Below are 22,374 nucleotides of genomic sequence, written 5' to 3'. Positions count from 1 at the left end.
GACCAGATTCTATATACCAATCAGACATGAACAGTAGGCTCAGAGACCAGGAAATGCAGACATACACACGCATGGACCAGTGGGAAGTGTGACAGGAGAGATGTTAGTCAAGAGTTATAGCATCCACAGGAAAGCAGTAGCTCCTTTCTGAAGCACCAGGGTCAGTCCCAGCTGGGATCCTTTTTTTTATCTGGGTCGGTAGCTCTCACATTCTTCATCTCTACAACCTTCTTCAGTCCAAATCTTACAGAGCCCAGAGAGAGTGTCTGTTCACGTGGACTGTATTTACCAAAGTGTACCATATCTGAAGCCAGAACTGAGAGAAGTTAAAATATTTACTGTTCCTTTTAAAAATAATAGCAACCCTGTTACATGCAACATTACCCACGGAATCTGTGAAAGATAATTACATTTATAAAACAAAGCCGAGTTAAAATAGCAGTTTCTAACGTATTTTTGCAAAGCTTTTAAGTGTTGTTTTAGGAACTGGAGAGGGCATAGTCATTAAGAACTCCCAATGCTCTGGAGTTCAGTTCCCAGCACCTACATCAGACAGCTCACAACCACTGACTGTCACTACAACTCCAAGAATCTGACACCCTCTTCTGTCCTCCACTGGCACCTACATGCACATGCTCAGACACACAGACACATACATATATTTTTTTCTTAAATCTTTAAATGGTGCCTTAATAAACACCAGATGGATTTTCATCTCGGCTTTTACACTGTACACAGAACCAAGTTATTTTGGTTGGATTTTATAAAGACAATCCTGCTTAGAACAGATATGAAATCATAAATGATGATGTGGTTACTTTTCCTTGAGAGTATATCAAAGTTCAAAGCGTAATTTCTTCGTGGTGAGGGTCTGTGTGGAAGCAGAAACTGGAATGTGAACTTTCTTTCTTTTTTTTTAATTAGATATTTTCTTTATTTACATTTCAAATGTTATCCCCTTTCCTGGTTTCCCCTCCGGAAACCCCCTAATCCCTCCCCTATCCCCCTGCTCACCAACCCACCCACTCCTGCTTCCTGGCCCTTGAATTCCCCTACACTGGGGAATAAAGCCTTCCCAGGACCAAGGGCCTTCTATACACAGTTGATGTAAAAATCTACTGTCAATTTTGAAATCTGAAGACACTTTCTCTATTCATGCATGCTTTTGAAGCAATACTTGGAAAATAGCAGAAATGCTTATATAGATGGTCTAAATGTCAACCCAGTTCATGCTACAGGCTCACAAGGCTTCATCAGAAAAGCCTTTTGGTATTGAAAAAGTGTGATGTCTCTGTGGCCTTCACGAGTCTTTATGATATTCTAATGGTTTGCTTAAAAGCTTGAGTCTTAGCATTGGCAACAAAACTGTTAGTGTTTGCTATTTAACCACGCTCCTTTTTATCCATTTTGAGGAAAAAGTTTGCTAAATACATTCAAAAAGCTACAATTTTCCTGCCTGGTTTTCCTTCAGATAAAAACTGTGTGATGAGACAGAAGCAGGTACTTTAGCTTGTGACTCAGACAATCACAGTGCAGCTTGGAACAAATGTGCATTTCCCATTTGAAGACTTTCGGAGGACATGAGGACAAGGGTCAATATCTAACAAACGAATTGTTTGTACTGCTTCGCTTCAGTCATCCCCAAGTAAACACTGGATCTGTGAAAATAACCCACGAGTATGATATTAAAAGATGCAGTGACTGCTACAGCAGTTGACACGATTGTTCTTACTCCTGTTACAGTATCTACAGTTTTTTTCCCATGAGTTTCAACAATCTAAGTCAACGTAAACATCAACTCAGAAAAAAAGGGCCAGTGAGAGCTTAATATTATAATGAAACACTTCCAGTTTAAAGAGCTGCTGCAAGGGTCACATGGACCTCTGGGAGCCTGACACGTTCCTTTGAGACTCAGTGACTGAGACACGGGGCCTCTCTGGAGCCAGCCTGGGGAAGATCAGCAGCACCAAGGTCAGAGGTGCCAACACTGTACCTACTTCAGAACACATAAGTATCCTGCTGTGGTGCTGAAATGGTTAAGAATAAGTTTTCTGGAATGTTTGTTTTGAAACAGCCAGGTGTGGCCTGGAATTATCAGCCCCCTGGGTAGCACTGGTACTCTACTTAGGACCCACTGTGCTTGGCTAAAAAACTATCTTCCTTTAAGAATCTTGAAGCTTCATGAAGTGGTCAGATGGAGAGAGTGATGGTTTTAGAATTAAAATATCAGTGAAGAAATGGATTTGGAGTGCTATGAAGAGCAAGGAACTCTCAGAAATTTGAAAGAGGTTGCACCTAAGATATATACACACACACACACACAAATATATACACATCACATAAATAAACACAAAACACACAACACACACATGCATAAATACATACAATAACACACACATAAATACACACATACAATGCACACATATACACAGAACACACACAAGCACACACAAATACACACAACACACACATACACATAACACACAAATACACACATGACACACATATGCATATATATATATATATATATATACAAAACACAATGCACACATGCACATATATACATACAACACACACACATGCACATAAGTATGCACACACACACACACACACACACACACACACACACACACACTAAAGAGTGGAAACAATTCAGAGTTAAGACAAATTTCTGCAGTAGGCTTCTGTTTTGAAGTAGAAAGCAGAGAGTTGTAGAATGACCTTGAGGTCACCCAGCTTCCTGATCTCTGCCCAAGGAGCCTCAGAGTTTGACTTCAGAGTCAGAGCAGATACTGATTTTATTTTTTTCCCCCGAACTGACAAGCTACGGCATCAATCTGGACAGAAACTTGTCTGAGGACGTGCAGGCAGCACTCTATCCTGTTTACTAGACCAGAAAGTGGACAGGAGAACCTTCCAGGGCCTGCTGGGACAATGCATCTTCCTTTCTTTTAACTAAAAGATCAAATTCAATCCTGTTTCTTCCTCTGGACTTTCCCACACGATGTGATGCCCGGAGCTGTTGCAATTAGCTTACTATGAATCTGATAATGAAACCTACACTTGTCAGTTCAACAAGGGAGAGCAGTGGTGTTGAGGGCTACAGTGCTTGGGCTGGAAGGGGAGAGTTGAAGTTACCCTTAGGGAACTGAGCTGGCAGGAGCACACACAGGCAGGTAGGTAAAGAGACGTGAGGATATTTATAAGATGAAGGGAGAGACCTAGAGAAAAGAGTGAAAGTCTAGAAGAAGAGAAAGGCACAGAAGAGTGAGGTACTAGAAGAGGTAGAATGCGTGCTTCTGTGACCCAGCTGTGACTCCTTTATTTTTGATACTCTCAGATTCAAGGGTCACAATTGGGACTCAATATCTGCTCAGAAAGTATTATAAATTGGAGGGGGGATCATAATGAACACAGAATTTGTACAGTTTGAGATTGGAGTGGCAAAGAAATTAGAGGCCATTTATGCCTAATAACCTCAAAACTTTAGGTAACCTGTGAGACACGATCATGGCAAGTGTGAATATGTAGGAATTAAGCTGAGCGCTTAACTATTTTAGCAAAAGCCTGAAATGGTCTCCTAGAGAAATGCAGGGGGAAGTTCATCAAGGTCAATACAAAATTAATAAACAATTTTCAGGAAGAAATCAAGATCAGAACTCAGATAACTATAGAGCCTCAAGTTCATACAAGTTAGAACATATATATACAAAGCTTAGTATTTGCCCTGGACCTGGGAGAAAAATCACAGATTTTGGAAGACAATTCTCATCTGCTCATTTGAGCCCTGAATGTTGAAGAGTTACAAAAACAATGTAATTGATTATAGTGATAAAATGTATGCTAGGGAATGGATGGTGTCAGGGGACTCTAGTACACATGAAGAATACAAAGTGCTCAATGAAGTGGGGAATTCCCAGGAACCAAATGAGGGGCAGAATGGAAAATAGCATGAAAGAAGCTGGAAATAGAAACTGTGACAAGAAATGACACATTTAGGGATCAGGAGAGTGTGACCACAGTCATATGTGTACAAAATGTAGTTTTGAAGGTGGAATTGAGGGGTGAAATCCAAGTAATTATAAAGCAGGATATTAGATGCTCTGTCTATACAAAAGGCTGCCCAGCTATAATGTGCAGGTCACTTGCTGATTTCTCTAAATAAAAATTTAACAGAGCATAGCTACAGTGATTCATTCGGCTATTGTATTTACCTAGTATCTGTGGATGCCTTTTCACTATAACCATCTATTGAGTAGCTATAGAGACCAAGTAGCCTAAGACTGAAAATGTTTACCACCTGTCCTTTCGGAAAACACGTGTTAACCTGGGTCAACACAGTTAATAGGTTTGTATAAAGGCAAGAGACAGATTGAAAGAAAAACAGGTCTAGTGCCAAACACAATCACTGTTGAGTAGCCTGTACACTGATGAATGGGACAGAAAGGAAGGGAGAGGGTGACAGAACCAAAGAGATAAACTCCCAAAAATGAGTGTTGTTCTGTAAGGATAGCAGACTTCCATCTGTGCAAAGAATGCTTATTTTGAAGGTATCTTTTAAGACTTATTTATTTTATGTACATGAGTTCAGTGTCATTCTCCTCAGACACACAGAGGAGGCCATCGGATCCTATTACAGATGGTTGCTGGGAATTGAACTCAGGACTTCTGGAAGAACAGCCAGAGCTCTGAATCACTGAGCCATCTCTCCAACCCATAAGGTATCTTTATTTGCAGTGTGTGTGTGTGTGTGTGTGTGTGTGTGTGTGTGTGTGTGTGTGTATGGTCTGTGTATGTTCTTACTTTTCATTTTCTTGAATTAAATCTACTATGTGGCCACCTAGCTGTGATATGGCAGTATAAAGGATGTATGTGGCATTTCCTCCTTCCCTTAAATTAAAAAAAGTCTTGTTCTGAGCATCTGCCCTTCCCCTTCCATCAAGTTCTTGCATCCTTGTGAGTTGCTTTACCCTAGAGGAGGATACTGGCCTTTAGGATAGCAGAGAATGGGATGGAAGGTCCTAGCCCTCGAGATTCATGATCCCATGAGCTCACACACATGCACCACCATGTGCTTTATTCACTTCCTAGGGCAATTTTAAAATTAAGATCCACCACATTAGTCACCAGGAAATACTAGAAAGGACAAAAAGGAGGACACAAGAAAAAATAGTAAGGCAGAGAAAGAGGAATAGAAAACATAGGTTAAAGAATGAGGCTGGGGGAGTTTATATGCAGAGAAAAAATAGCTCTCCAGTGGAAAGCACCGAGACTCAAAGCCTCAGGCGGGACCACAGAGTGCAGACTTCCAGGGTACCAAAAGATGCCCTGTGCATACAGATTACAGCGGAAATAGAATCTCATGGAAGCTAGACAATGTGTCAATCATACCTGAAGTCTATAAAGAGTTAAAAACCAATTTCACTAGGTACTATTAGGATGGACACGCTTAATCTCATGTCCCTTCAACTATGCATTCTCACTTTTAGACATGGCATCAAAATATTATGTAAGTATTTATTTACATCCTTTGACCTATTTTTTGAGTTACCCTTTCTAGTACTTGCTCCTTAAGTTATAGCTCATTATTTCTCACCCAAACCAAGAAGCTCTATGACCCACTCCTACATCCCAGCATCCTTTGACTTTACCTATTACTTCCATGTTCATTATCTCCCTAACAAAGTCACTAATTCACAACTTGGTCATTATAATCATCCCATCTCCAGGTAATGATTTAGACATCATAGATCATTTCAATGCTGGGTAAATTGTTCTAGAAAAAAAGAGGCAATTACTTTTATGGAGCAAATGTAAAATTGGTACTAAATTCTGACAAAGGCTACACAGTCAGAAAACCTAAGAACAGCCTCACTTAGAAATAGTGATGCAATGGACTCTTCCTAAATATTATTAAACAAAATCCAATTTCATATTCAAAGAACAATTAATTATTACCAGGTGAAGACTGTTTCCCAAATGCAAAAGCAGTTCAAAATTAGGAAATCGATGTATATAATTTATTTTTCAAATAAATCTGAGGACAATGTATTAGTTAGGGTTTTATTGCTATGAAGAGACACCATGACCAAGGCAACTCTTATAAAGGACAATATTTAATTGGGGCTGACTTACAGGTTCAGAGTTTCTGAGCATTATCATCAAGGTTCCCACCTTGGATGGTGCATAGCACCATCCAAGCAGGTATGGTGCTGGAGGAGTTGAGCTTTTAACATCTTGTTCAAAGGGCAAGCAGGAGAAAACTGGCTTCCAGGCAGCTAGGGTGAGGGTCTTAAAACCCATGCCCTCAGTGACACACTACTCCAACAAGGATACACCTACCCCAACAAAGCCAACCCCCCTAGTAACACCACTCCCTGGGCTAAGCATATACAAACCATCACAGTCAACAATCCTACCATTAGTTCTATAAATACTGAAAAACATCTCATTATAAAATATTCTTTGTGAAGGAAAAACTCAATTCTTCTTTAATATGCTTTTATTCAACTTAACCTAATTTTAAAATCAGATCTAAAAATTATCAAATGCATATATAGTAAAGGTGACATCTCAAATCAGAGGGAAACCTGTGGCCATTTAATGAATGGTAGAGATATCTGAGCAAATATACAAATAGCTAATGTATTACTTCACATAACATATCTGGACAAGGGAATATGTCATACCACATACCAAATATGTTCAAGATCTATTAAATATTTAAATATAGAGGATAACCATTAGGATTTAAAAGAAAATTTATGAATCAGTTTATAATCTTAACATGTAGAAAATATTCTCAACTAAACTTCGAAAAAGTGTAGAATATAAAAATAAAATAATTAATGCTTTTATTTTTATAAATTTCAGCTGGTCAGTGGTGGCACACGCCTTTAATCCCAGCACTTGGGAGGCAGAGATGGGCGGATTTCTGAGTTAGAGGCCATCCTGGTCTACAGAGTTAGTTCCAGGACAGCCAAGGCTACACAGAGAAACCCTGTCTCAAAAACCATAAATAAATAAATAAATAAATAAATAAATAAATAAATAAATAATAAAAATAAATTTCAAATGTTTCCCAAACATAGCAACGAAATCAACAAACAAGGTCTGCCATGGTGATGCCCAGTTTTCAATCCAGAACTTAGGAAGTAAAGGCCAACCTAGGCTATACGAAATCACCACAGAAACAAAACAAATATAATCAAGGAAAGAAACCAAAACTTCATGTAAAATGCTTATAATTGACATTATAGACAAAAGGATAACCTACCAAGTATCTGAGTACTTATAACATACAAAGCTGACTAGCAAAAAGATGTTAGTCTAGTGGACTGACAAATACTACACAGATGTGTACTGACAACTACAAAGTGTAGGATATAGAAACCTTCATATATTGCTGATGAGAACCCAGACTGGTGTTCCCATTCAAGTGTAACCTGACAATCTTGTTATGTATTTATTATCTTTATGATCAGAAACTCTCCTCCTGGCATATGATATATGAATTTCCCCCAGAGTACCTAAGGAAATGCTCCATGATAATAAGCACAACATTGTATCCAGTGGTAGACAGTAAGAAGCAACCTGTGTGTCAGCCATCCAAGGAGCTGGTAAAATGTGGTCAATATTCACAAGGGGGGGGAGTGGTCTACAGCAGTTGGATTCCTTCAAACTATGGTGCCAGTGTTCCTTATGTGCACTGCTAGATATGGTAGGCTGTATATATCTGAGCGCCATATACATCTGAGCTTACTTGAGAGTTAACTAATTCAAAGTTAAAAATTAAAATTTAGTCATCCTGTCATTGCACTAGCTACACTTAAAGTGCTGAAGAAGCATATGCTATTGGAAACTACCTTATTGGATTATGCAGATATAAAACCATAACATTGTTGTCAGATAAACGGGTCTATAATCATGCATCATAACGTGATTAAGTCTTAATAAATGTAGTGCTGAGTAAATAAGAAAGAGTGGTCAAGCACACCTGTAGTCCCAGCTTAGGAGGTAGAGACAGGAGGATCAGAAGTTCATGACCATCCCACACTAAATGAATCTCACTCTATAAATAAATACATAAATAAATAAAAATGGAAAGTCTAGTTGTGGGACAGCAAAGTGACTTGGCAGGTATAGGTGCTTGCATACAGCCCCGAATTGTTGAATTCAACCACTCCAAATCCACACAGCAGTAGGGAATAAAAAATCTCTCATAGGTTGTCCTGTGACCCCCACAAGTACAATGTTGCATGGAGCACCTGCACTTCCATACACATGCACGCACACATGCACACACTAAACATTTTTACAAGGAAAAGTAAATAGGAATTAGGAACAACAACAAAAGTAAAACAGATACCCAGATAAATTAATAAAGCCTGGAAGGAGAGGGGCTTATATAGACTTGAGATAGAACTAAGCTGAGAGTTGTGAAATATTTTTGGCATGAATCTCTACATTGCGATCATAATAAATATAAACAAACAAACACAAAGAAAAGCAAGTACACACAATTTGTATGCAGTCTTCAGTCAGAACAGCTTCTTTGACAAATTCAAGACATTTTTTAATACAGAGAGAAAGAGAGGAGAGAGAGAGAGAAAGAGAGAGAGAGAGAGAGAGAGAGAGAGAGAGAGAGAGAAAGGGGGGCTCAATGTATGTTCAGTAGGACTTCTACAGAATATGAACTCGTTCAGGTACAAGGGTATAAGAAGGATGCTGTTGCAAACATCAAGGAGATGGGTAGCATTAAAGACAAACGAATGAACAAACAAACAAACAAAAGCCCATCAATGTCCCCCAAAAAACTGGGAGATGAACCTATTACCCAGTTCGCTGTTGGTCCTGTTGTAAGCACACAGGATCAGGGCAAGAATCCTGCCAAGATAACAAATGTGTGTGTCAAACATATCAACACTTCTAGGAGTCGAGATAAGCTCCTGAACATGTGAAGAAAAATTATGAAACAAAGAAAGACACTGAAGAAAAATATACCTGGATTCAACTGAAGAGACACATTTCAGTTCTGCCCAGGGTCTGGGGTTAAGGAAATAAAGATGAGAAGAAGGAAGACCAGGGTATTTTGTAGGATAGTCCAATTGCTTTATAATACCATAACCATGGATATATTATCACACAAGAAAAAATGAGAGGCACCAACATATGAGCATTTATCAGCATACATAACTATAGAGTGCCAAGAGCCAACTCTAATGTCACAAAATTAAAATAAAAGAAATCACTTGTGAGGTTCAAGGACCCTAAGACAGTCTTCAGACTATGACTAAATGTTAACTCTACTATAGATATCTGGATAGTCTCACTAAAGGCAGTGAAGGGTACATGCCAACCCAAGCAAGTTTGCAAATGAGTAGTGTTTAAACTAAAACAAAACATGTGTACCGAAAACTGTTGACTCACTGCTAGTCATTGTTGGTAAGCAGGTCTAATAACTGCTACAAACTACATCCTGGAATTCAAATTTTAAATAACTGGGTGGCAGATGATAAGAACCAGGTTTCTCATTGTAGAACTGAGAGAGTCATGAAAGAATCTGTACACTGACTCATGAACCCATTAATAATATAGAGAGTAGAATAGAGATAGAGCTGTCAGTATAAACCGATGCTTAACTTGATAAGCCTAGAGATGTTACCTATAGACATACTCTCTGCATTCATGTGCACACGAGTCATTATACACAGTTTATTCCTTTGTTGTGCCAGATGACAGGGTGGAAACAATAATATACCTAGTCAGTGCATACAATAATTCTTGGTACCTATAACTTGGCTTTTAATACCATTTTCCCAAAAAGGAATCAGGGTTCCTAAGAGATGGAACTATTTCAGGTGTGTATGGGGAGAATATCTGCGATAAACCTAGAAGAACGTATGTTGGCTAAAAGTAAGAAGTGTTCAAAACACAAATCCACACTAATAGAGGCATGTGAAATACTCAAGAGCCTACTGAAAGAGTTCCCATTAGGCAAAGCTAGAACAACCAGTTTAAGCAATAAAATCAATAGAATAGTATTGAATTAAAACCCCAAATATAAAATAAATACTTCCTAGTGTATAAAATAAGTATTTATGAGTCCATTTGTTATAAATGAATAAATGAACGAACAGAAAATATAATTCTCTCATATAGGATGATTCTAAAAAATTAATGCAGACACTAAGCCTATAAAATAAGTAGTTTAGTGTGGTCTATATTGTGCTGGAGTTGAGTACAGAAGGGGAGCCTTTACAGAGCCTCTACAGAGGAGATCTCACAAAACAGCCTCACTAGGTAGTCTAGATCGCCAGCACCTGTATCACCATGTTGATATCATATAATAAAAATGACAGAGAATGCCTTCTTCCTCAAACCCCGCATCTCTTCTACTTACTGGGTAAAGATCAGAAGACTCCCAATGGAAGAACATTCTACAAATGACTGGGCAATGTTCTTCAAACCGTCGAGCTCAGTAAGAACAACTCTGGGGACCTGTCATTGGCAAGTGAAACCTAAGGAAAGGGGACAAGTAAATGGAATGCAGTAGCATGCTTGGGGGACCCTGAGCAGAGAAAGCCAAAAGCTGGCTCTTCATCTGTGACAAGAACTTCAGACTAACATCAAAGGATAACAGGAGGAGAGCTTGGGTGGTCACGTATCTATGTTCTAAATTATGAAGCATGTTTTCAAAACAAACAAAAAACTCTTTGTCATCATCTTCAAAATTCCCTTTATTCTTCCCTTTCTCACTAAGACCTTTTATTAGTGATGATTCTACTCATTTTGTCTTTGTTCTGCATAATTCTTTGACCACTCTGTACCTGTCCTCACACAAGATGACTCCATCATACATGATGACGCATCATGTGTGTGTCAACATATTTACTTCCTGTCTTCAACGAATGGGGCTAGTAGGTTTTTCTATTACCAACAGCATTGCTGCAAATATTCCTGGTGTACTCTAAAGACGTTCTGTGTTGTGCAATATGTAGCTGAAAGTGAAACTGCTTGGTCTTTGGGTAGTCCCATTTTCAACCCCGCTTTTACAAAAGTTGTGGTATCGATTCAGATTTCCATAAGAAATAATCTAATTTTTATGAAGTGTGTTCTGTGAAAAAGAATCCTCATGAAGATGTTTTGTTCTTCTTATAAAAATTTTAAACAACATCCTATTTGTAATAAAAGTAATATGGTGATAGATGTCACTGTAATGCATTAGAAACTGTCATAGGCTGACATTTTGGATGGTTAACTTGCTGTAATCTGTGGGCAGCTATCTGAACATGGTATAAAAGTGAAAGAATTCAGATTTGGTATATCTCAGGCTGGAGAAATGTCTCAGAGGTTAAGAGCATTGACTGCTCTTCCAGAGGTCCTGGTTCAATTCCCAGCAACCACATGGTGGCTCACAACCATCTGTAATGAGATCCGATGCCCTCTCCTGGTGTGTCTGAAGACAGAGTGTACTCATGTAAATAAAATAAATAAATATTTTTTTTAAAAAATAAGGTTTGGTAAATCTCTGCTGAAAAACATACCAAGTTATATCCTCAAAAACTGACAGTTATCTGATAAACTCCTAGCCATTTCATTTTAATCATATTCAAAAGGAGGAATAAAAGAAAAAAGTTGATAAAGGAGGGAATATATGTGTGTACACATACATATACATATGCATAAATACATATGCATGCATGTCTTTGCTCTATAAAACAAGATCTTAATCTTCTATCCAAAGAAGAATAAAGAAATTAAGCTTGTATTTATTTTTCTTTCATAAGCTCCAATGTCTTGAATTTAAGCTGTTTCAGCAGATCTTGAAGAACACTTGAAGCATCATAAAAATTCATCATTCCTGCATTCAAAACTCCTTTGATGTAAAAAAATCTACATTTCTGTGGAGAAACAGTAAATAATAACCCTCTCAATACTATAAATTAGTGCGATCTGCTTGTATGTGTTGTTCAAGTGCTGAAAACTCCAGCTTAAGATTGCTCTCATTCATTCTACCATGTCTCAGATGAGGCCGCAATTCCCAATAAACTTCTTCACTGGTAATCTAAACAGGTCACTGTGTGGAGAAGCAAGAGGAATGAAGGAAATACATTCTCAAGTTCCTCTTTCAATGGACGATGGAGAGACTTGTGAAAAGAAGTTAGGGATAGTGAAGGACTTCAATTGTTCACTGTTAGTTCAAAGCCCACCTGTAAGGAGAAAACCCTGCCCAGTGCTAAATCTGAAACCAGTTGTTCACTACATGGTAGCTCACTGGGCTCTGATGGTACATTCTAAGCAGCACAAGATCATATAACAAAAGCCCAGAGGCTTCAGACGGGAGTTAAACATGGTGGTGTTTTGGTCTGGGCTCTTGGTTCCACACTCTTCATATTCTATTTGCATTTGGGGGGGCACTTCTCAAAATATTGACATATTGTCATCATCAGCTGGCTTGTTCATCTTGCCTGTGGATGCCAAAGAATTCCTGCAAGCAGTAAAGGAACAGGACTAGACATAAGAACCTCCCAATTCCTCATAACCAAATCCAACTTTTTAGGTGTTTCTTGATGGAGTTCACCCTCTGCACTGAGGCTTGTGTGAGGAAAGACTCAATGGACAAAGCTGTTCTAGAACCATTTGCACACAAAAGATTTCTCCGTATAAGGCAAATGGATGTGTTTTCTTTGTCCTCATCATTTGAGGGGATCCTTTATTTATATAAAAGGATAATTTTTGAAAAAATAATTAAACCATACAGCAAAAGACATAGAGAAAAGTCTAAATGTCATATTAACTCACCTAAGTTTAAATGACAGACAGGTCAACTAATGAGTTAATAATGATTAACAAAGGGACCTTGAACACTTTGTTTACCCCAGTGGTCCTAACTCTTCTCTACTGCTGGAATGGATGGTAAACTGGAGGTTGACACCACATCTGTCTTAATACCCCATTCTTTAGACACCTTTAACAGGGTCTTGTATGTGGGTCCTTGGTATACCAATAAAGGCTGATTTAGCCTTAGGTATACTTTCTTCCATAAAGTCCACAATAGCTAATGCAAGATGCCAAGGCTCATGGGCAAGCAGTCTCTTTGTCAAGGTCTATACATGCAAAGGATCAAGAGTTGGTTTGAAGCAGAAGAACATCCTCTTCAGCTAGCACTGGGAATAATAAGCACATCTTATTCACAACAGTGACAATCTGGATGCCCCTCTTCACATTTCTGTATTCCAAGATCAAATGTGCTTTCAAAGCAGGAATGCCTACTTCTATGAAAGCCAAGGCACAATTTTTAGTTGAGATATTATTCTGATAAACATTTGAAATCTCCCAAGAGATTATGGCTTATAATATGGCTTATGTACTCAAATATTTTTAGTTAGAAATTACAGTTGCTTTGCAATATTTTAAGACCCTTCACAACACATCTGAAAGCAGAGGTTTAGATTATCTGACTTGGAGTTATCTGATAAGTACCAGAAAGAAGACAGTCTGCCACAATAAAATTCATATTTGTGGAAAGGCAGGCAGGCTAGAGATGGCAGGACCTGATTATAAACATTACAATTCAAAACTATGTATAGCCAAAGAAGATGTGATTTACAGTGCCACCTTACCCTTGTCCAGCAACTTGCTCCTCAAAGAACAGGAGACAAGGACTCCTTCCACACTACCACATCTTACAAGTAACATTGACAGGGCTGAGATAGTCTCTGGAGCCCCATCTTACTGCTTTCTAGATCAGGTCAGCCCTCCGTGCCTGACCTGTGGGGAACCATTCCCTACTCTCCAGATCTACATGCAGCCCTCACTATTCCCATAGCTAGGCTCCACTTTAGTCAGGGTAATCTCTATACATAGCCAGGTCATTCCTTTATCCAAGTATTCATAGTCACGTCTATCCTGTTAACTAACCTTTCCACATGATCTCAAATACCTTCACTTCTAGACAAAGCCAAGTCAAATCTACCTTTTACTTTATTCATATATATGTATAATACATATATACATATGTATATGTATATATATATAGTAGTCTTTGTAAAAACTACTATACATGTTATGTTAGTATATATGTGATAAATATATATGTCTTTGTTAAAAAAAAATACAAAAGTGTTCCAGATGACAGTGGTCTGTGGAGGGGTTAGGGGAGGCTTCTCAGTAGTTATATGGGTGCCATGTTCATACAGCAGGACACCTGTGGGCAGTGAAAGACAGAGAGCCCTCTAGGGAGAAGGAGGTATGTGCAGAGTCTTTAAAAGATCCCCAAAACTGCAGATGACTTGGAAGGATGCAAGGCTTGAAAGGTTGACAGCAAGATCACTTATTAAAGACCCTTGCTTGAAATGGGAAAAGCGTGTTTGACTCATTGAAATGATAGGACTTGATCCTCAAAGCAAAAGAAAGCCAACACTTGTTTTGTCGTTTATTCTCATTTTTTTCCAGGAGTGACAGGACCTGATTTTGGTCAAGACACTTCTAAGCACATACTCCATGGAGCCTGATTTTCTCACAGGAGCATCTAGTTCCTTGGCATTCTTACCCTTGTCAACATCCAAACATACAACTAGGTATAATTACAGCTCTTACAACTATCTTTGTGTTCCTGGTAAGTAGAGGGTACCTAGGGCCAGGGATGTTGCAGTTAACTTCTGTGTCCTGATGGTACCAAAGAGAGCTAAGAGGAATGAGCTTCATAAATTCCCATAAGTACTCACGGGAAGCAAGTCTGCTACCAGAGAAGTGTGAGACAAGATCTACACACAAAGTATTACTTCCCTCACTATGAATCTTGAGTTGCAGCACTCAGGACCACAAAAGTTAACTTTAAGAACAAGTATCCTTCAGTCTGTCCTCCATGAACTTGGATTCCTCTCCCTTTCTGCTCACTTAGATGCTGCTCCTTTGGAATTCCAGGTCAAAACGGACAGACAGACAGACAGACAGACACCAGCAAATCGCTGGTTCTGAGCATAGTTTGGTGCCTGGGAAGATGGTGAACAACCATGCATTTTTCTGGTCCTGAAGTGAAAGTGCCTGTGCCTCTGTGTAAATGCCTTAGTGCAGCAGGTTACCATAGCAACCCTAACAGGGTGCTGCAGTGGGCAGCTTTGTACAAAGGCACAGAAAACCAATTATTGAACATCTAAGCTTTGGACATCTAGCTCATATACGTCTATCACAGTATACAGGCCTGGTTTTGGAATTTTTCAAAAAGAGAAGCAGAGTTCTGAGTGGTTGCTAGCCCAGCCTCCCCTTTTCATCCACATATGTCCACCTTTATGCACAGTAAATACTGCCTGCAGAACCCCAAACAGCCTCCTTAGAAACATATAATTCTCCACATTCATTCTTCCAAAGCATGGCGAACAGATTGAATTTGCACACCAGCATGACTCCAACAGAACTTTATATCCACTCAACAAATTGTATGCTGTAATGAGTAGCATAGCCACTGTTGCTATTGCTAGCCAGCCCCCAGTCTTTATTATGTTATTGGTATTTTTCCTGCAAAAATAAATAAATAAATAAATAGAATAATCCATTCAAGTGTGTAGGTTGACTTCACTGGGTTTAACTGAGTTACACTGCAGTAACTGTAAATGAACTTTTCATAGAACCAGGCAATTTTTAAAATTACTTCTCCATTGTGGCTCAGAGAGGAGGGTTTAGTCACCTACTCTCTCTGCTCTCTGTATAAAGGTGAATCTTTGTAAAAAGAAGAGCAGGGGGAAATGCTCTAATTTCACCTGTAGTTTCAACCTACACATGGCCAGTAGGGAGTCATGTTCCTACAAAGTGATTCTGAGTTTGTGGGACATTAAGTAAATGTGATAGTGAAGCATATTGTAAGACTTCGTAATTGTACTCTGAAGAAATGGAGTGCACAGTTGGAGCAGGCAGGATGGAGAGACATAAAGCTTCGGATGGAGAAGTAGAGAAATGTGGTACCTAAGTCACAGGCGCCCGTGATGCTTTGCAAGATGCTGCTAATGAAAACAAGAAAGGTAGTGTCAAAGGGATATAAGATGCAGGGCCTGAAGGAATTTTGAGACCTAAGAAAATTAGGAGAAAGAGAGATGTAAACAAAAGGAAAGAGAAGCCATTCTGTGTGCAGGAATAGCTATACCTACCTAGGGTAGTTTGGAGAACAGAGGGGAGCAATAGTGATCATTAGGTCACCCAGTCGGACCATTTCCTTTGGAGACACTTTAAAATGCCATGGAGATGTGAGGGCACTCGAATAAAGAGGTTGTTGGATTTAGTCACGAAGGTACAACTTCCTAAGCTAAACTCCGGGCACATAAGAAATTTGTTTGGAAGGAAGGGTATCTGAGCCCTAAGGAGTGGGGACAGTCCTAGTAGTGAAGTATGTACACGCTGGCAAGATGACCACAGAATTCCTGTTCCTAAAGCCTTGGGGATGGCCGAGGGTGAGTTTGGGTGCTCAAGGATGTGAAGCAAAGAACTACTAAGCATGTGGCATGCAAGCAAGGAGAGAGGCCTTTGAGAGTTCGTATGGAAACTAACACTGTTCAGATGTGTTCCTGACTGAAAACTCGCAGCTCAAGGCTGAGGAAGGTTTCAGCGACACTAGCAACCTGTTCCTTTGGGGCAAGGCAACTAAGAAGGAAGGTTCAGGTCTCCAGACTGGATTTGGGGAGACATCAGGTGCACTGAGGCCCAAGTGCTGGCCTGCAAGTGGGTGTGAAGAAAGGTCCACGAGTGGGGCGGATCCAGGGAGGTAGTGTGGGGGAGGGGAAGTGGCAACAGCAAGTGGATGTGTGGAACGGGCCAAGGGGGTGGGGGACCGCCTGTCCAGCGCCTCCTCTGGCCTCTTCCACCTTTCCCGGGACTCACCCAGCACGAAGTAGGGTAGCTCCGTGTTCTCTAGGTCGTCCACCACGACCATTTCTCCCGGGAAGTCATTGCGCACGGAGAAGAGAAGCTTGGGTTCGGAGGCCGAGGGACTGTGCATGATGCTCAGGTCGTTCTCGCGCAGGAAGGGCAGTGCCGACACAGTGATGCTCTTGAGCTTGCACTCCAGCTCCTTGGATGGATCCACCTCGCCGGCAGCTGTGGCCAGCACCGCAGCCGGCCCCCAGCAGCAGGCGAACAGGGCGCAGAGCCCGGCTAAAGCCATCTTGAGCCCTGGCCGCCTTCCTCCCAGCGCTGCGATGGTGGGGGAGGCAGCCAGCAGGGAGGGAGCAGCGAGCAAGCAAGGGAGGCGGGGGAGGTTGGGGAGGGGACACGGAGCTCGAGAGCCCTGGTCCCCGAAATGAGATGCTACTCGGAGAGCCTTAAGTTCCAGCGCTGAGGTCTGGAGAGCCCAGCTCTTTGTTTCCCGGAGCTGCTTATCTGGGGAAAGGAAAGGGGGGTGGGGGGGAGAGAAAAAGGAAAGGAAGGATGTTGGGAGGAAAGAGGAAGAGAGCTGGGGATTCTAGGGAATCAGGTCAGCCCCCAGCTGGCTGATGATGCTCCTGCCTCTCTCCTCCTCTCCATCCCCAGGGCTCTTGGTTATTAACTACCTGCTCTGCATTTTTAAAATTGCATCTTTGTAATGCAAAAATCTCTCCTGTCGCAGCAGCATCCAAATGGCTTGGGAAAAGGCATGCACTGCCACACACCTTAAAGGGCTCATCTTCAAAAGCAGGTGTGGGGGGTTGGGGGGTATCTTTCTACATTTAAAAAAGAGTGCCCAGTGTTTTGGGGGTTTGTGGGTATGGCTTATTCTCCTTGGTCTTCTTGTTCTTGTTCTTTTTCTTCTTATTCTTCCTGTTCTTGTTGTTGCTGTTGTTGTTGTTGTTGTTGTTGTTGTTGTTGTTCTTCTTCTTCTTCTTCTTCTTCTTCTTCTTCTTCTTCTTCTTCTTGTTCTTCTTCTTCTTGTTCTTCTCCTCCTCCTCCTCCTTCCTCCTCCTCCTCCTCCTCCAAGTCCTTCTCCTCCTCCTATTCCTCCTTCTTCTCCTCCTCCCCCTCCTCCTCTTCTTTCTCTTAAAAAAATCAACTTCTTAGTTGGATTGGATTTGTCTGTTGGATTAAGGTGTTGAGATAAATGTACACGTATATTTTTGATCCAATATGGATTCTGCAGAATGATTAAAGATATTAGTTGCAATATTGATATAAATACAGCAATGAAAAAACGATGAACAACAAAAAAGGAAGTCGATGTCACTCATACTGTTAAGCAATGTAGAACTTTCACTTGCAACTTATGCCTCATTTTATCTCTGTCACAAATGCTATGTACAATAAGCAATAAAATGATGATGGGAGTGCTATGATTGACGGGGAAAGCAGACTTAGCTCAAAGAAACCGTAAGCATTTAATTTTAGAAAATTCAGTAAACAGAGCAGAGTAGAAAGTATATGTGAGAACGCAAGTTTCTCATTAGCCAAAGTCCATGGGAAAGTAATAAAAGAATTTTGCTGGTTGTGTTGAAGGTCAATCCAAACTCTGTCAAGAAAGAAGCAGCATACTTAGCCCCTTTACTTACTAAGTATTCTTAGGAACAACACTACCACCACCCAAAGTTTATAGAAGTTCTGCTTCAGCTACTGCTGCTGCTGTTGTCCTTATATGCTGGATGCCATAGACGATATAAGAAAAGCAACATTTGGGGAATGCTGGGTTCTAATATTTGGCTGAACTTCAACATGATAAGCATGTTGAAGTATCCTTCTAAAGTATCCTCTTCCAACCTGGCTGTTCTGTGTTTAAATACCAGCAGGAAGATGGGCTCAGTCCCTATGCTAGACATGGAAATCACCACCTTCTCAAATAGGACCCCAGCTTTGAAACAGTTCCTGTTCTGACCTACCTGGCGTGACCTATTGACAAACGCAGATGTGTGCCCTTTAAGAGATAAAGCTATGTGCCATACATTCCACAAGATTAATCTAATTGAATAGTTCAATCTAGTTGAGCCAGCCATGTTTAAGGTCACATTTAAGGAATGAAAGAAAAAAGGGGGGAAAGGGATAAAAAGAAAACAAAAAACAATTGGTGAACTGATGTAAGTTTTGTTTCAAAACGACATATCTGAAAATTAATGCATATGTATAATATCATGTTTTCCATGCAAACTACTGACAAAAGGATACATTAACTAATGGCCTTCCCATCCATCTTCACTGCTCCCTTAACAGCAAACAAATGTTTATTTCTTATAATATTGGAAATGGCACATACTACCTTCATCAGATGAACATTTGCAGGACTTTTGATATGTGTTTTTCTTCATTAACATATCATGGGTGATTTAAGAAAACACGGCCAAGTTTCTTGATTTTCATGTGATTGGACATAAAGACCAAGGACATAAAGCCAAAGGACATAAAGTCTCCATGAAACTTTTCCCTCTTCTCTAGCATTGAGAAAAGCATGGTACATAGAGAGGCAATGTGATTTGCCATGGGATAAAGGGAAGCCAGGAAACAGAAGCGTCTCTGGAGTGTAAGAAATGGGGTGCAAGTGTCAGATTATCCATCTCATAGCAGATTGGCTTGATTAACAAATGAAGAAACTAAGACCAAGAAAATAGCCAGGGGCTTAATGAGCTCAGTGTACGAAGACTCCGTGTCACTGAAAGCACAAACAATATTTCTTAAATGATGCCAACTCATTCATCTGACACTCCATTTTTCATGGGCATCCATCAGAGCATGGGCAGAAAGAACAGTCCTCCTATTTCTGAATGGTACGTAGCCTACAATAATTTTTAAGTCATTCTAATTTTGAAAAGTGCTGTGTTAGAAAGCACAAGTGTAGCAGTGGAGGATTGGGGAAAGCAGTGGTTTTCCCCAAGTCACTGTGGAGTCTTCTTAAAATGTCACATCTGAGAGTGTTAGATATTGACATCTTGAACTTCTATATGATGTCAGTTTCCACAGAAGAGTTTAACAATCAAGGCTATGGGAACAAAACGACAATATATTTTACCAAGGCTCATGGTTTCCCTACACAGGATGTAATATCATATCTGCTACTTTTCAGAATTAAATATCTAGAGATGAGGATAGAAATTGCAGCTCACAGAAACCAGAGAGTATCTCCTGGGTCATGCTTTCACTTATGTGAGATGAGGAGATTCAGGTGAGTCACAGTCATCTCTTATGTGTAGCGGTGATGTGCTGTAGCAAAACCACATATGTGGGTCAAAGCTTGGCCTCACTCTCTCTTTGGAGGGGGACTTGAACTGTGCCCATCTTTAGTTTCTCATGAAGAGAATAAGCTCAACTATCTCTATCCATATCCCATTCTATAAATAGTATACATGCAAGTGTTTATATTATTTAAAATATACTATTTAAATATAAACTTACTAAGTATATTAAATATAAAATAATTTTAATATAAACTTATTTGAAATAAAGTATGTTATTTAAAAATACCAAGTTTTGTAAGGTGTAAGTCTGACTTCTTCCTTGAGGTTCACTGTTTTATATTTAAATGTCAGTGGCCTCTTTTTATGACTCTTAATACCTTTGGATTGCTTTCCTCATAAGCCAACTCTATACCCAAGAGCTCAGGTACCAGGATTCTGTGGTTTGAAAATTTAAAATTTTCATTTCTTACACTTATTCCCCTAGGTTGATTGCTCACTGTCAAGTATTTCATTCCCTGATCACTACCTCCCCAAACACACACATACACACCAATGAAGATGAGGCTCTTTCCCATCCTCACTCCTTCTAGGCCCTTCTTGTCACAGGGAACACAGTGCTCTTCATTCCTTAGGTTATCCAAACTACTCAGATAAACCTCCAGCCTCATCTTGGAAACGAGAAATTGCATCACTTCCCGTTCTCATCATTCCATTCTATTCACTGAATATGTACATGCATGCAAACGCATATGCACATTCAGTTCAGACACCGAAAACAGTGTCTTACATTAAATGTTTTTATTTGTCGTATTTATCAACAATAATACTAATACATAAATAATAACAACGCATAACTTGCTTGGAGTTCATGAGAAGGAAATGAGATTACGCAAAAAGATCTCACACATTCAGACATTTAGTTGTTGTTCAGTGACAATAGCCCTCTCCACTGTCTTGTTACATGATATAACTGTTTCAGACAGAAGTGGACTTTTGAAACATTGCCACAAGAATGTATATGCTGTTGGTCTAAAAAGTAAATGTAGTGATGTACATTCCTTGACTTTTATATTCATTTAGAAGAAAAGATAGCGTGGGTGCAGCAACAGTTAAAGGGTGGGACTAACTCAGATGATCATCAGCTTTCTGTGGCCAAGACATTAGTGAGTGAAAGAAATAAGGTGCAGAGCACTGTAACCTCCTAATATTCTATATTTTCACGGTTTAAGAACAAGTGAAATTCTTTGGGAGTGGGTATTTGCATAGTAGTCCTCATTGGGCAGTTATTAGATTTACTAAGAAAGAATCAATGTTTGCTTCTTGTAATGTTGGAAATGAAGTGAATAGTAGTTACCTCAAAGTACCTTCATCAGATGAACATTGGTAGGGTTTTTAGTGTGTGATTTTCTTCATTAAAATACCAGGGGTGATTTAAGAAAACACAGCCAAGTTTCTTGATTTTCATGTGATTGGTTGTCCCTTCTTGAGAAATCCTGGCACCTTTCTTCTTTCCATTGACAGAAGTTACACCTGTCCTACCATTCATCCATTCCCTCACTCCCTCAAGTTATTTCACAGGAAGACCTCCAATGCGTTCTTACTTGGGTTAGGTTCAGTGGGCCTCTGTCTCTAGGAATCTCAGGAGCAACTGGCTCCACAGTCAGGAGCAGTTAAACTCTCAGTAGTTTATTTAGATATTTTATCTTAGTTGAAGATCTGGGGACTCCACAGAACCGCCATTCTCTGGCATGTTTTATAGCCGAGATTCCTGCAAAGTGTAAAAGGAATAACTTGGGTAAGATGCAGAGTAGGAAACAAGTAGAGATCAGATACGATGGAAATGGGTGGGGGTTTGTAGGTAAAAAGCAGTTTCTAGACTTCCTCACTCTTTCAGAGCATCTGGCTAAAGGGGCACTTTATACCTAACCCCAGATATATCCTACCTCTGTGTACATCTAACCTCTACCCTCTTCTTTGTCTACTTCTTTACAAAACAATCTCCGATGTTGCTCTCAACTCAAGGAAACTAAATGGAGACACTTGTCTCCCTCTTTGCCTATTCTCCTCTAATAGGCCCTCATAATGTGACTCAGTGGGAATTCCCCCACATCCCCTACCACTTTCAACTGATCTTTCTTCAACAATGGCTCTTTCCAAAATTTAGTGTAGTTCACCAGTTAGTAGAATGCATCTCAGCCTCACACATTTATTAGAACATCAAAAACGTATCATTCACATCCATTCAATTAAAGTT

The 22,374-nt window shown here is 39.9% G+C and overlaps 1 protein-coding gene across 1 annotated transcript in view; it reads right to left on the bottom strand.

The window, feature by feature from the left end:
- Astn1 (astrotactin 1) overlaps positions 1 to 17,439 on the bottom strand; it is a 319,074-nt gene extending 301,635 nt beyond the window's left edge. Inside the window, exon 1 of the mRNA XM_021156108.1 lies at positions 16,873 to 17,439. Coding sequence (XP_021011767.1) covers positions 16,873 to 17,155 — 283 coding nt within the window. The 5' untranslated portion in view covers positions 17,156 to 17,439. The remainder of the gene's footprint in view (positions 1 to 16,872) is intronic.
- Positions 17,440 to 22,374: the final 4,935 nt, after the last annotated feature.

The sequence above is a fragment of the Mus caroli genome, chromosome 1 (genome assembly GCF_900094665.2).
Source record: "Mus caroli chromosome 1, CAROLI_EIJ_v1.1, whole genome shotgun sequence".
Lineage (NCBI taxonomy): Eukaryota > Metazoa > Chordata > Mammalia > Rodentia > Muridae > Mus > Mus caroli.
Note: the sequence above shows the minus strand (reverse complement) of the source record. Positions and strands in the feature narration are given on the sequence as shown.